At 36.8% G+C, this 14,834-nt stretch overlaps 1 protein-coding gene across 3 annotated transcripts in view; it reads left to right on the top strand.

Annotated features, from left to right (window-relative positions):
- The window catches only part of ZNG1A (Zn regulated GTPase metalloprotein activator 1A), a 28,936-nt gene that overhangs the window by 6,724 nt on the left and 7,378 nt on the right, over positions 1-14,834 (top strand). For all 3 annotated transcript variants that reach the window (XR_005261651.2, XM_038170470.2, XM_072030860.1), the window contains exons 6-11: positions 523-560; positions 2,996-3,042; positions 3,738-3,824; positions 4,668-4,712; positions 8,213-8,269; positions 10,301-10,352. Coding sequence is in view for 2 of the 3 variants with exons in the window: in XM_038170470.2 (XP_038026398.1) it covers positions 523-560; positions 2,996-3,042; positions 3,738-3,824; positions 4,668-4,712; positions 8,213-8,269; positions 10,301-10,352 (326 nt within the window). In the remaining variant the exon portion in view is untranslated. The remainder of the gene's footprint in view (positions 1-522; positions 561-2,995; positions 3,043-3,737; positions 3,825-4,667; positions 4,713-8,212; positions 8,270-10,300; positions 10,353-14,834) is intronic.

Below are 14,834 nucleotides of genomic sequence, written 5' to 3'. Positions count from 1 at the left end.
GCTAGAAAAAAACTTTTAGATTTTGGATTAAAAAAAAGTCCCTGAACCAATTTGGTTAGGCTGTGAAGCAGCCAGCTAGTCAAGGAATGGTTCAGTTGTGTAGGAAACAGCTTCCAAAGTTTCTGCTAGACAACTGCAGATTCCTGGTCACTTAAAATAACTGTGTACTTCAGTCAGTCCCCTTAATTTATTTTAGTGATCTGTGGAAGTATCTCTCTGCCAATTTGCTTTGGCCTGGAAGCAGAAGGAGAGGCATCCGTCTGGTATGAATTTCTCTTACCTGGCTTAGTAGACTTCAAAAAAAAAAAAAAAAAAGCAAAACAAAACAAAAAAACGAAACACAACACAAGTGTCAAGTCTAATGTTGAGATGCACTGGAAGCACTGAAAGTATTGTGAGCAATTTTAAATGTGATGATACTGTCATTTACTGTCACTCTACTAGTTGTACATGAAGCTAACAAATTGTTAAATTCGCTGTAAACGGTTAATGGTTTTACTCCATTTTGATATTCTCTTTTAGGCATTATATCTGTCGTTGATGCAAAGCATGGACTGCAGGTAAGATACTGGCTTTGTTACATATTTGAAAAAAATTGCAATGTTAAAAAAGCTATTGCAATATTGTTCATTTTGACAAATTAATTTTTAACAGTTGCTTTAATTCTTACAATGGATGAGGATATATTTCAGTTACTATAAGTAATCACCAGTTATATTTAGTGCTGTATTTTGAATGGGAATAAGAAAGTACCAATACACAAGTAGTTCCCGGGTCCTTACCTGCAAGTGCAGCAACGTGTCTACTGAGTCTTGTCAGGTTGCTAAATATTTAGTTCCTTATAGGTTATGTCATTTCACCCAGGTATCTTGGTTGTATTCCAAATATACTTCTGTATTATTGTGAAAGCAGTGGGAGAAATTTGGCTTACAGAGCACCATCGGTCCAAGTTACCTGAAGGTAGAGGGGTAAGAGTAGAACTCTGATACTAGTGTGGTAACAAGTGAGTTAAGGCTGTAAACTCGGGAAAGGTGCTAGCATAATTGCAACTTTGGGGAGGAGAAATTGGAGAGCCTGATGATGAGGCACCCTATCAGATAGAACCTATGTAGAACCTACAGACCTACAGAGTGAGGCTGAGTAAGAGCGGAAATTACGATTAATACAAAATACAAATAATACAAATAGTTTACCTTATTCATTAACAGCTGGTTATATTTGTAATTTATTAACTTAAGCAGTGACAACTTTGATTAGGTATTGATTTTGTAGGATTCAAAAAGAAAATGATTGTGAGAAAAGATGCCCCTATGATATAAAAATACCATCATGCTCTGCTAGTGTTTTTGGTGTCTCTATTTTGTATTTTAACAATGGCTGCAAGAAACTGAGAAAACTGAAGAAGAAAGTTAAAAATAAGGAAATGATCCCTCCTTTCTAAGGACTTATTTTGTTCATGCTATTTGGTTTCTTGTTTTAGTTGAGCTGATCCAGTAGCTGGCTTAGCAAAAGGGTGCAAACCTATCATTTTACCAATTTATGTTGCACTAACTAGTATGGTACTCTTGTAGTCCCCTAGCAGCTAGCTCAGTGAATGTAAGACAATGTGTTCTGCATGGTTTTCTGCGAAGGAGATGGTGGAAGAATGAAGGGGAGGGTCTGAGAGCAAGCTTGCCATCACAGAAAGGATCCAATTTTAAAATAAGATCAACTATTAGAACAAGTCACAATGTTTTAAATCACTCCACTTGTCAGTTGGGCACCCTTGTATTGATTTAGATGTGTTGTATTACTTGCAAAAATGTTGTGTTTAACTTTCTCCTTGCACAATGCTGACTTATTGGCTTGAATCAAATAGACTTGTGTGGTACAGGGCTGTACTTAATTTTTAAGGAAAATAAATTTTTGATGTTTAAACTTGTATGTAATATGCCAGAAAACAAAACCAAAAATTGAAAAATTCAGCTTTTCTATGTGTTACTAACTTTGCTCAATGAAAACTCTTATATTATTTTTCATTAGCTCTGTACAATCTTGACATCTGCCCAGAATGATAGAACTTCAGACTTTTGAGTTATATGCCAAGCAAATAACTTCTGCTTTACATTATGGACTTGATACCTTTTGCAGTTTCTCTGGTTACAAAGCTTGACCTCAGGAGCTTCTTGTGATTCACAGAATTCTGAAAGCAATACAAGCAGGGGCGTTGAGGTAATAGGCAGAAATCTAAGGGTGTCATGCTTCAAAAAAACAATACATCATTAAAAAGACAAATAGTACCTTGTGACCAGTCAGTCAGACAGAAACTGAAGTTATAATTGGCATTGTGGGCTGTCACTCTAATAGGATTGTCACTCAACAGCCTGAAATAGTCATTTCTTTTAAATCAAGGACAAACAGTTGGACAAGTTGAAGTGATAATTCTCCATTTTCAGGTCTAGACGTTTGGGATACTGGCACTGTCCTTTTCAGAGCAACAAGTCTGACCATGTTTGATTTGATAGAATCAATATACAGAAGCTTAGAAACGAAGGGTCAGAGGAGAGGTTTCCTTCCAGTCATCCTGTTATGATCTGCTTAGGTTGTGCACAATCAGGAAATAGTTTTTGTTTGTTGTGTTTTTTGTTTAAAAAAAAAACAAAAACAAAACAAAAACAAAAACAAAACAACAGCACACTGATAGTATGTGTGTATATGTATATATATATATATACACACACTATATATAGTTAACTAAATATAAATACTATACTATAATTTTCTAACTCTTTGGCATTCTAATTAAAAATAATTTTTAAAAAGTTTTCATTAAAGAAATGTTAAGCTTCTGTAATGATGAATATATAAACTTTTCAAAAGTAATTAAAATAACCAAGATGTAGTCTTCCGTATTCCTTGTTGAAAATCATACCTTGGCTGAAATATTTTTGGCTTGCTTTATGTGCAAATGAATTTGACCGTTATTTGAACATCCTTAATCCAATTGTTTGTCTAGCACTTGACAGAGGAGAAACCAGATGGCCTTGTCAATGAAGCATCTCGGTATGGATATAAAGACTTTTTTTTTTATTGTTGTCTGCAACTGCGCTGTATGGAAGGTCATTAATTATTTTAATTATTTTTTTTATAAAGCTTTTTGCTTCTTTTACACCAATCTACATTGATTTAATGAGGTAGAAAGCAAAAGTGAGTTCATGTTCCATCTTAACTCTTCTAATACATGTTTTAAGAGAGATGGAATTTTACATAAAATATGGGGAAATAACATGTACTGGGGGCAAAAAAGAATGACATGTTAGGATCTGTCAGATAGTCAAAGTAGAATGGGAGATAGAGAAATATTTTGTTTATTAAATGTGGAGCCACAATGAATAAATGTAATTGTAGTAATAGCAGTCCTCATAAAGCAGGGACTTCAAATATGACTTTATGAAGAGTACGTGCAAGAGAATTAGGCTCATAAATCACCAAACACTTTGGAGTAGATGACTTTTTTAACCTTTCTACATCAAGCCTTTGTAGCTTAGTAGACTCAATTCTGTCAAAGGAGAGGAGTTACATGGAGGTGAAGTCAATAGTGTTGTAGTTATACTCCATGATGTTCTTGTTTGATTAATGCTTGCCCTTCTGTACTAACAATATCATACTTCTATGTTCACATGGGAGAGATGTTGCTTCTGCCTTACAGAAATAATTTGTTTGTTCAAGTGTCTTTTATTTTTTTTCTTAACATATAGGCAGGTTGCATTAGCTGATCTTATAATCATCAATAAAACAGATTTGGTTTCAGGGGAAGAATTGAATAAAGTCAGAACATCTATCAGGTATGAAACTTTGGTTTAACTGTAATGCTATACTGGTTCAAATGTTATTTTACTATGTAACCACAGTTAGTTCTTGCTGTTAATCCAGAAATTAGATCTCATGATTATTCTGATACATCATTTAGTCAGCAGTGAAAAAGAGACTGCAAAAGAGACTTTTGAAGTCATGCCCATTACATTTATGAGCTTCCACAGTCTTAACAGCTTGCCTGCATAAGACCTGATATTATCTAATAAGGGAAGGCCTTTGTCTTAAGTGTCTACTTTCTTTTATTTTGGGGCAGCTCTTCCCATTTTTCTGAGTAACCATTTGTAGGAGGAGGAGAATCTCTTAGTAGATATGTGTTCATTAGCCAATACAAATGGTTATAGAATATATTCCGAATAATTGTCTTGGGTATGAAAGAACCAGTGGTTTGAACTGAATGAGCGATCAAAGGCTTGTACCATCTTTCTCAATAAACCGGTAAAGAAAATATTAAAATGGAGTAATACCTTGCTACTTTATTAATGGTTCCTCTTAAAAAAAAAAAAAAAAAAAAAAAGTAAAAATGTGTTTCAGTGTGTATCAGGAGTCTTGCATAAGAAAACACTATTCACTAATTTTGTTGTTAGAACTTGCGAAGTTCAATCTTAAGATATAAAAAAGTCACAAAAGCAAAGCCTTTTGGGATATCTATGGGATTGTTTGATTTGTTAATAATGGCATTGGAGTTGTTGTGGTGCTCTTTCTTGTGCTTCTTAACGTGGTCGAATTGTTCAAAAAATTGTTGGTCATGTTGGTCAAAAATCTGTCTATTACAATTGCTTTTACACTTCTGCTTTTTTTCTATTTTATTTTAGGTCAATAAATGGACTTGTCAAAATTCTAGAGACGCAGAGATCAAGGTATTAGATTGGCCAGTATTACTAGGTACCAAATCCTGTTTCATGGGTGTTATTTTAGCAAAACCTGCATTTTGGTCTAAGTTTAATATTAATGTAACTTTTAATAATTAAAATTGCTTTTTAGTAATGCTGTTACTTAGAAACTTTCCAAATGTTTTTATTCCCTGAGAAATGCTAATGCAGACATAATTTACTGGCTTCAGCATATTCCAGAAATGTAGCAGATTCTTAAGGGAGTGTTACAGGCAGGAATTCATTTATTCTCCTACCTTGTGACCCAGATCTTGTATATAGAGTAACTTGTGAGGCCTGGTTGTTTCTGAGGTAAACGCTGGTCACAAATTTTATAATATCCACATTTGAGTATCTTATTTTTGAGATCTCTGTATTATTCACAATTTATATGATCTCTGTGCAGTGACATTTCTTCATCTAATGTATGTATGTACTTTAACTATAGCCTAAGTGTAGCATCTGGGTAAAGAACTCATTGGGAACAGCCCTGCAGAGAAGGACTTCGGGGTTCTGGTGGACGAAAAGCTCAATATGAGCCTTGTAGCCCAAAAGGCCAACTGCGTCCAGGGCTGCATCAACAGAGTGGCCAGAAGGCAGAGGGTGGGGATTGTACCACTCTGCTCTGCCCACTGAAGACCCCACATGAAGAGCTGCAACCAGGTCTGAGCTCCCCAGCACAATAAGGACACGGATGTGTTAGAATGACTCCAGAGGAGGGACACGGAACTGATCAGAGGGCTGGAGCACCTCTTCTGTGAAGAAAGGTGGAGAGAGCTGGGGATGTTCAGCCTGCAGATGAAGGCTCTGGGGACACCTCAGTGCAGCTTTTCAGTACTTAAAATGGGCTTAGGAAAAAGATGGAGAGCAACTTTTTGCTCAGGCAGAGAGCGACAGGACAAGTGGGAATGGCTTTAAACTAAAAGAGGGGAGATTTAGATTAGATGGTTGGAGGAAGTTCTTCACTCAGGAGGTGGTGAGGCACTGGTACAGGCTGCCCAGAGAAGCTGTGGATGCCCCATTACTGGAGGTGTTCAAGGCCAGGCTGGGTGGGGCTTTGGGCAACCTGGTGTGGTGGGAGGTGTCCCTGCCCATGGCAGGGGGTCGGAACTGGGTGATCTTTAAGGTCCCTTCCATGATTCTATATTAAAAAATTGAAAGATATTAGCATCTTCCTTAAGGTTAAGAGCAAGTGTAAAATTGCTGTGAAGTGATGGAGTTGCAGAGATGCAGTTGTAGCATTTCCCTTTTCTCCTGTTAAGGAAGCATTTCAGAACATTATATTAATTTTTAAAATCCTGGATTTCATCTTAGGAAGAATGGGAAATTTTACACATGGCAATGAGTGGGGAAGTAAATTAGGGCTTAGGAAAGAAGTCTTTATGAAAGAAGACTTGTAATAGATTGTTCAAGCTGAAATCAAAGAAGGGACAACATGAGAGTTTTAGTGAAAATAGTGATATTGAGAAAGCAGGTCAAGAGTTCCATGTTCTTCTGCTGCAAGGCAGAGAACAGAAATCATCAACGGAATTCTTTGTGTTTGGGGGTGGGAAGAAAGCTCTTACACAATTTATGCAGGATATAACTTTATTAATGTGTATCGATCTAACTCCCTGAAGGAGATGATTACAACTTCGGGGCCAAGATTTTTGTAATGTGCCAAAAAAAAATCTATAGTGGTTAGCAATTTTGAAGAGCATACTAAATTTACTGCTTTGGGGCTTGAATTAATATCTGTCCATGGGGGTTAGGGAAATCCTGTATGTGAGGTGTAATGCTCACATCTGTACTTCCCGTGAGTGTTTGATGCCAACCAATGTTAGAGAGATTAGATTAAGTGGACCTCAGGTACAATCCTCAGTGATAACTGTTATTTTACCAATAAATACTCTTCAGTGAGTGATACCTTTCAGAAGTGAAACAGGCACCAAAATAATTTATCATCATGCTATTTGAAAACATTTTTCTTTAATTTGGGCTTTTGTCTCTCAAAATCCAACATGTAAAAACAATCACTTGTGTTTCTATAAACCAAATACAAGTTTTCAGAAGACTGCTGCGAACAGTTTGCAATGAAGCTAATCTTGAACTTTATAGAGGGTTTGTTATGCATTTTACATTATAAACCTTTCATCTTAGATACAGTTTTGTAAAGCTACTGTTGGGTATAAAAGTTTCATAATAATACTGGCTACACTCCAGAAATCTCTTTTTAATGTCTTGTCTGTAGATGTGTTCCTTGTCTTCAGCAACATTAAATATGCTTATAAAGCTGTCAGTTGCTATGAGCAGTGAAACCTTTGTTACAAATCAAATGAGTATATTTCTTTTATAAAACAAAATATTTTTATGCAGGTGTTGCAGGTATCTATTCTTACAAGTAAATATGATCAGTGCTGCCTATTCCAAATTACATTTTTTTCATCAGTCTTAGCTTCAGATACTAGAGCTGAAATTCTTCACAGTAACATTTACATCATAGCGTATTGCTAGTGATTATTTCAGTAGACGCAGCTTGGTTGTTCCGTTGAGTGAAGTTTTGGTATTCCACCTTGTTCCACCAGTATTTGAAAAATAAAATTAAACTATGGCCATTTCTGAAAAGAAGTGCCAGCATCCTGTGTTCTCAAACAAAGTCTCTAGATAGAGTAGCTTTTAAATAACTGTGTTTCTAGGTGTATGGCTTTTATGTTCTCCTGAAATCCACTCACTGAAAATGACAGCCTGTAAGTACTCATGGTTTTCTAGTTCAGAGAATTCAGTGGCCAAGCAGTGTGGATTTTTCACAGCCAGCTCATGTCCAGGGCAGCAAATGCTGAAGTTGCTGCTTTGGTCTCACGGTGGTATATGCCAGATACACGTGCACTGAAAAGTCTAAAAAATAGATATAGACTCTTACTTTAATAAAGCTCCAGGATTCCAGCACAGAAAGGGCCAGTCAGTGGTTTGATGAAGGGGAATATACTTAGCTCAAGATGTAAATTTGAAAACTTCAGCTCTCTTGGCTGTGTGTCAGTACAGCTGCATGTGTTTCAGCAGTATTTTGTGTATCTGCCAGACTTCTAGTGCACACGCGTGTTGAAGAATTATATTAGTAAATATTAAGGGTGCAGATTAATTGCAGGAAGAACCTCAAGATCTTTTTTCCCGTATAGGAACATAATATTATTCAGGCATCCATTATGAGGGATTTTATATTTCTGGAAATACTTTCTTGACCTTTATTTTTTTAAACTATATTGTTCAAAATTCCATTTTTGTGCTTACATATGACTGTGTAACTAAAAGTTGCTTTTCGCTGTAGTAAAGAACACCAACCACCAAAGTCCAAAATTAAGGCTAGCTGCTTGTGTTTGGTGGCATTAGAATAATAAACCAGAAAAAAAAACACACTAGCTATTTCAAAGATGATTCATTGAACTATGCAAAATGGTTAAGTGCAGTAAAAATACAAAGCTTTCTTTTTTTGTTGTTGTTCCCTTGTGTAGAGTTGATCTCTCCAATGTGTTGGACCTGCATGCTTTTGACAGTCTATCTGGAATAAGGTATGGCAAGAATTCCACTGTTGTTTATCAGAAATAATGTTTATTGTATAAATGCAGGCATGAAATAGACATACGCTGGCAAAGACTACATCAGAGTTTCTGGTACAAGTTCTAGTTCGGTCAGTTGTGTAACATTGTCACTTTATAAATAATAGTGTTTTTTTCCACTAGACATGCATGCAACAAAAGGTTTTTAAGTTTTGCTTTAATACTACTAATAATGAATCAGATTTTGATTTTTTTTTTTTTTTCTGACTTGTAAGTTTCTCTTAAAACTTAAGAGGATTTTGAAAAATTTTCTCACTTCATATCATGAAGAACTGGAGACCTTAGTTTTCACAGAAAACCAAGAGGGACTGAAGTGCCGTAGCATTCAAAGCCACTGCAAATGGTATAATGTGTTCCTGGTTCCCTGAAGTCCCCAGGTTCTTTAATGTTGAAGAGAAGACCAGTTTTAAATTAGAAGACACGCTCTGCAGTAAAAGTGTGCTGTTCACTGGAGTTGAATAGAAGCTGGCATGTAGTATTTTCAGTTAGTGTTATAGTACTAATTTAATTGAAAACTATTCTCACAGGCAATAGTTTTGTACTTTTTTCTGCTAAAGTACTTTTAGTAACTGATGTCCACTACATGGACGGATTCTAGTTAGTTTTCCCTGCTTGCACTAATGATGCAAGCTCCTACTTTTGCTCATACACAAAGGAATATTCAACATTGTTATTATTTGAAGTATAAATACTTATAGTAAGAGTTAACAGTATGCTTATTTTAATCTGTGTTTATGTTTTAAACAAACAAACAAGGAATTCAGGCATATTTCAGATTGGTGAATGCCTTGAGTGATAATTTAATACTTACGTTTATTTTTTAAAGTTCTGTATCGCTGACAGTAATAAACATCCCCCTGACACCAGAAGTTTTTTTTTATTTTCTTTCATAAAACTACAAAAGTATAAAATGTGCTGGTGTGCTTGTGAGCATAATTTAAAATTGGTATTTTGATTGTTTATTCATGAGCTTTGTTTTTTGAAGAACCCAAAAAGGAAGGAGAAGAATTTGAACTCTATCACTGTCAAGACACCTGGATGATTAACTTGGCTAAACAGTGTATTTGCATGTGAACTTTTTTAACCTTTTTAAGCTCATTCTTACCAGTGTACAAATTTCACTTATTTTCTCTGTCTGCTTTCATCAAATTTCCAAAAATCTTTGTCGTCTTGCTGTGACTGAAGTCACAGCGCCAATATCGTGATCCTTTTTTCATGTAAAATAGTTTCTTTCTGAGGTTGTGTTTTCTTGCATTTGAACCTCAGCACACCCGTACAGTGTGTGACTCCATGATGTTGAATCCATAGTTACAATGAATTTATTTTTGAGTGAGTACTGTGTAGTGTTGCAACTGTTCTGGTCAGAAAAATGTTTGTGAACTTCAATGTGTTTAATGTGATTTGCTGTTTCACGACAGTATTTTTAATTCAAACTGTTACCTATTCTCAATAGAAGTTACACACTGACACGTGATTGCTAAAAACGAATTAGAGGGCCATACTGTTAGCCTGTTTATAAAAATGGATCTCCAAATCTTTTAAGTCAGTCTGACAGTTCAGTTAGTCTGTTGTGATTAGAGAACTTTGTTAGCTCTTTAGCTGATGCTCAGCTTTAATCCTACAACTTCAAACAAGAATATGTTGACCAGATAGGTCACACTTCTTTAAAATTTCTTCTCATGTAGAAAAAAAATCTGTTACTGTTTTGTACATGATAAAAATAAGATAATGTAATCTTAACAGTAATGTGTTGAGTGGAAAGCCAACAGTCAAACTATGACAAACTTTCTAACACAAACCATTAATGAGATCAAACCATGTAATTAAATGTAACTATTCTGAGATTAATATGAAATTAACAGTTCAACTGATATTTGGTATTTTAGTTTTGCTCCGCAATGCTGAAGAGTTTTTGTAAACTTCAAAATAATGATATTATATCCATGCTATTAAAATGTGACATTTAATTTTACTTATTTTCAGTTTGCAGAAAAAGCTTGAGCATGTGAAGACAACACGTGCGCATTTAGATAAGGTAACTGCCAAAGAAACTGCTTTAGTCTGTTTGTAAGAAGATTGTTCAGGATAATTGCAACCACTGCAGGTTAATCCATCTTACTTTTTCAGAAAGTTTCAGTTAGGTAGTAGAATGCTTTAATATCTCCAGAAGATTACATTGAATGTCTGCTGCAGTGTACTTTGTGGATACATTCTAAATGTATATAGTAAATTACACTATCAGAAATAGCTTAGAGTTACACTGTTGCAGGCAGTCACATCATCTATTTTTGTATATTGGAGACTGTTATTGAAACAGACAAACACTACTACTCTTCAATATTTGCAGAATTGAGTCATGAATTTATAGCAGATCTCTATCCTGTAAGTTTTCTGTCCAAATAGTCTATGTATGTACTCTGCATTTTTTTGAAGCTTTATTAAAACTTAACTAGGAGGTTAAGGAGGTGTATATTCCTGAGTGCTACCCATAGCTTTCACAAGGAATAGCAACAGTTTGACTTGTAACAGTCAAGTAGATTTTACCCTAAACTAGTTGTAAATTTTACTATTGTGTGTATGGTAGAAATTAGGAACAGTTATGTTGATACTATTTTTAGTTTGTCAAAATCTAAAATGTTTTGTTTTTCCAGATCTGCAACCCAATGAGTATTTATGTCAATGCAGAATCCCTGTGTGTAATAAAATGATGCTTGCATAATACAGCTGTAAAATGCATTTCTGCCTTCATGGCTTTTGTTTATATACAGAGCAAATGAAGTATTCTTTGTGGTTTGCAAATTGGATTTCTAACACAGGCTCAAGGAAAAAGGATCTGGTCTGTCATCCCTACAGAATACAAACAGTTTTGGGCTAAATGCTGCTTTCAAGCATCTGTCTTATTCTTGATACACAGGTTTTACTAGTAAAGCTCGCTTTTCATTTTCTTTTTTTTTCTGGTTTCTTTTTAGTTTTCCAACTGCTATAATCAGTCTTTTTGTTTTGTTCTGCTTAACCTTGCCAAAAGCAGAACTTTTTTTTGTTGTTGTTTTTAAAGGGAACTATAGAGTTTATTGTGAGGCAACAAAAGCCTACTGATGTAGTACTGGGAAAAACAAAACAAAACAACAAACAAAGCAACACCAACACCAACAAAAAAAATGACTTCAAAACAGTTACACAAATACTTAAATGAATACCACTTTCTCTGCCCTTCTCTCCCTCAGCTTGCCCTATATTTTTTCAGGGGGTTGCACTTAGTCAAATCAAGCTCATCCAGCAAGGCAATGACTGGCATAAGAGGTTGGGGATGTTTGTTCAATGACTTTCCTGTGCCTCAGTGTTCTGTGGTGCTACTGCCCTCTGGTTCACCCAAGTGCCCCAGTCCCTGTGGAGTTCTCTTGTGCTGTGGATAAAGCACAGGCTGCAATCCCTCAGGGGTATGTGTAACCAACCCCTTTGGCATGCCATGCCTCCTCCAAAGAATCTGCTGTCCCACATGACTGGAGTTGCCTCTCTCTATTGAAACAGGGTGCCATATACTTCTCTGAATGGCTAAAGATTTAGTGGGATTGTTTATTTTTATATTATTTTTCACTGTTGTACCGTTTCAAAGCTGACTGGAACAGGTCCTAAGAGACACCAGGCAGCTGATGGCCTCCACCCAATGCCTAACCAGTGCAGCCTCCTGCTACACAAGTCTTGTAAGCTTACACATATTAGAAACGCTTGTTTAAGAGCTCTGTGAACATACATTGGTTATATGCTCCACCCCTCATATCATCAGGAATTGAGTTTATACCTACATCATGTTTCACCTGTTGCCTCTAAGAATCGGAGCGTAGGTATAAAATTGTAGCAGTCTGAATATACACTTGAAAAATTCCACTGCATACTCCTTCAGCTGGATTGTGGGGGTTAGCACTGGAATGGTTTGCTTATTTCTATTGTAGACTTCACCCTTTTCCCCTTTGCTGTATGTTACAGAGATTAGTATTGCTTACTCCAAGGTTTAGGCCCTGTTTTTGTAAAACACCAAACCGAGAGACTCAACTGTTTAGTTTATTCACCATACCTTAGTATATGAACAAACACTCAAACAAAACCATTATAAGGTACAAACAAAGAGTAACACCACTACTGGATATCCAGTATATCTGGGTCTAGGAGCTGTAGTTTCATCCAGGACTCAAAATGTGTGGTGAACAATGTTCATTGGATACAGCATGGACATTGTCCCAGTCGAGGAGTAAAATGATACATCCTATGACTTAAATTTCCCAGAGTTTGCTCCACATCCTGTAACCATTCTAACTGAGCTCAGATCTCTCTCCACAGCTTGCAATTACTTAACTCAGGTATCTAGATCTTTGAAGGATGTCGTGCCACCTCTAAGTCACAGTTTGTAGGGTGGGAGCAGGGAGCTTTTTCATCCCCTACCCTCACTTTTGCTGCTGCAGTTTTGTCATGCTTTGCTGTGAGGCTGATCTTGCACCTGCATGCTCCCCATAGTACGATGCTGTTGGTCACTCAGGTGCCTATATGATGTCCCACTGTTTTATCAGGTGATAGGTAATATGAGAGGGTCAAGAGTGGCAGTGTCTAGTTGTCAGAGCTTTGGAGCTATGGCTTCAGTGATAAAACCTTTTCAGGGTCCTTTATCCCTCTCCTGTAAAGTCAAGTGGTAGTTCAACTGCGGACAAATTGCCACTTCTGCCCAGTCCCTTGACAGAGGTCATGTTTGTGTGTTTGGAAGAATTGAGCTCAACATACCTCTCCCATCAGTTAGAGAATCACACAACGGTTTGGGTTGGAAGAGACCTTAAAGATCACCTAGTTCCAACCCCCCTGCCATGAGCAGGGACACCTCCCACGAGACCAGGTTGCTCAAAGCCCTGTCCAGCCTGGGCATCCAGCCTTGAATGTCTCCAGGGATGTTAAGCTGGGCGTCCACAGTTTCTCTAGGCAACCTGTTCCCCAACTGTTGTTGGGGACTTTACGTAATATTGTGTTAGTAAAAAGTTACAGATACCTTGTTTGGAGCAAAAGAAATGCATGGATGATTAAACACCTATCCTCTCTGTTTCCAAGTGTGAAATTTTTTTACCTTCCCAGTAGGTTTTTGAGTCTGTCAACATTTCTCCATGGAGGAATGGAGATATGGCATTGTAGCTTTCTGCTGTTTTTTTTGCGTAATGTTTTTTTTTTTCACTGCTCAGTTCCTTGGTACGCCTGCTCCGTGGGTCACCCACGACCCCAGTCTATGTACAGGTACCCTGCTCTATGGATTAGTGATGGGCCACCAATATCTTCAAGGTATCCCCAGTCTGGTGCACTTCACCCACTTACAACTGCTCTCTAAGGGGCTGGAAAAAAACAAAAACAACAACAAAAAACTTCTGTTTTTATGCAGTAGATTAGAAAAGTGTGCCATCTTTTTAGAAAGTTATGATTGAATTTAATTTTCAAGTTAAAATGCAATACATATGATACCTGTAGTTTTCCTTTTGAACTGCAAGTCTTGACTGTGAAATTGATAGTCTCAAAAATATGAAAGATGGTTATAGTTTTCTCTTGGAACTAAAGATTAAACATAAAAAGAGTTTCTTGCTGAACTATAATTATGGTCTGAATCTTAAATTCGTAGGTTTTTGTTTAATAAAAACTTAAGTTAGTCTTAACAGTGTTCAGCTATTGTAATAAAAGTCTGAAGTAAAGTAGAAGCCTTCCTGAATGTTGCAATTTTCATAGTATACTTGTATCGTTATGGAGATTTCTTGCTGGTTTTGTAGCGTGGAGCCATTCAACCAGCAGGAAACAGAATTCATTGTTATTATCTCTGTTTAGTTCAACAACCACAGTTTTAAGATAGCTAGTGGGACAAATGAGGCATAAATGAGAGCAGAACACTTCTCTCACAGCAGGCTGTAAGTCCCTGTTGGGTGATAAAGTGTGTTTATTGACTTTATGTGGAAGGTCAACGGAAACAATATTGCACTATGCACAAAGTAGTGCACTGCTGTCTAACTTGTTTTGAAGTTGCCTGAAGTGTGTTAGTGGTTGGATGTTTTGGTTAGATTTCTTGGGCATTGGATAAACATGTAGATTTGCTGCTTGTTGCTTTTATTTGTTTTTGTTAAATTGAACGAGCAATCTTCTGAAAGTACTAATCTGAAAGGTTTTTAGGTTGTACAGAAAACATTCTCTGTGTGCTTGTGTGCCATTGAGAGGTTTTACTTGCAAAAATACATTAAGACATACTTGGTCTGTTCTGAAAGCAGTAGGACTGGCTTTTTCCTGGGCGAACGGGCGGATGAGAGGTGGTCTGCACGCGCAGGATCGGTGGAGGGGGATATTGGGAGCGCTGGGAAAAATCAGCAGTCGGCTGTTGAAGAGAGCAGGTCGCTTGTACTGTGAACACCTGTGGAAACGCCTCGTCACGGAGAATCATGGAGCGTTTACTGGAGCAGCGATACGCGATCAAATTTTGTGTAAAGCTTGGTAAAACGGGCAAAGAGAC

This window comes from Anas platyrhynchos, chromosome Z (genome assembly GCF_047663525.1).
Source record: "Anas platyrhynchos isolate ZD024472 breed Pekin duck chromosome Z, IASCAAS_PekinDuck_T2T, whole genome shotgun sequence".
Taxonomy (NCBI): domain Eukaryota; kingdom Metazoa; phylum Chordata; class Aves; order Anseriformes; family Anatidae; genus Anas; species Anas platyrhynchos.
This window is presented reverse-complemented; position numbering and strand designations above follow the sequence as displayed.